At 50.7% G+C, this 825-nt stretch overlaps 1 gene segment (V, D, J or C); it reads left to right on the top strand.

Moving 5' to 3' along the window:
- The first annotated feature begins 89 nt into the window (after positions 1-89).
- LOC129678639 (immunoglobulin heavy variable 3-9-like) lies at positions 90-621 on the top strand. The segment is given in 2 exon segments: positions 90-195; positions 322-621. Coding segments are annotated over 2 exon segments (339 nt in total).
- The last annotated feature ends 204 nt before the right edge of the window (positions 622-825 follow it).

The following is an 825-nucleotide window of genomic DNA, read 5'->3' as shown; positions in this document are numbered from 1 at the left end:
CCAGAGCAGCTACAGCAGGAAGACATGCAAATAAGGCTTCTCTGTGCCTTGAAAACCAGCCCTGACCCTGCCGCTCTGGCAGAGGTGCCCAGCCCTGGATTCCCAGGTCCTAACATTCAGTGATTACCACTGACCACAGACCATTCGCCATGGACTTGGGGATCAGCTGGATTTTCCTTGTCTTTATTTTAAAAGGTAATTTATGGAGATAAGATTGTGTGCATTATGTGGACATGAAAAAGAAAAAAATATTGTGTGTGTGTGTGTGTGTGTGTGTGTGTGTATGTGACAATTTCTCAGCATCGGTCTTTGTGTTTGCAGGTGTCCAGAGTGACGTGCAGCTGGTGGAGTCTGGAGGAGGCTTGGTGCAGCCTGGAAAGTCCCTGAAACTCTCCTGTGCAGCCTCTGGATTCACCTTCAGTGACTATGTCATGCACTGGGTCCGCCAGGCTCCAGGGAAGGGGCTGGAGTGGATCGCGTACATTAGTTATAATAGTGGTACCATCTACTACGCCGACGCCGTGAAGGGCCGGTTCACCATCTCCAGAGACAACGCCAAGAACACCCTCTACCTACAAATGAACAGTCTGAGGTCTGAGGACACGGCCACATAGTACTGTGCAAGAGACACAGTGAGTGAATGTAACTGAGAGCTTAGACACAAAGCTCCCTGCAGGGCTCTCATGACCAGCAGGGGGGGCTGAGAGCACACAGAGCTCTGGATTATGAGAGGAGTTCAAATGAGGACTGGGCTCATCTGTGTTTAGCCTGCCTGTCCACAGGGATTCTCCCTACAAGTGCAGTGTATAGGGAGCCTTGAAGCAT

This window comes from Psammomys obesus, unplaced genomic scaffold, assembly GCF_907164565.1.
Source record: "Psammomys obesus unplaced genomic scaffold, mPsaObe1.curated_primary_1811, whole genome shotgun sequence".
NCBI classification, from domain to species: domain Eukaryota; kingdom Metazoa; phylum Chordata; class Mammalia; order Rodentia; family Muridae; genus Psammomys; species Psammomys obesus.
This window is presented reverse-complemented; position numbering and strand designations above follow the sequence as displayed.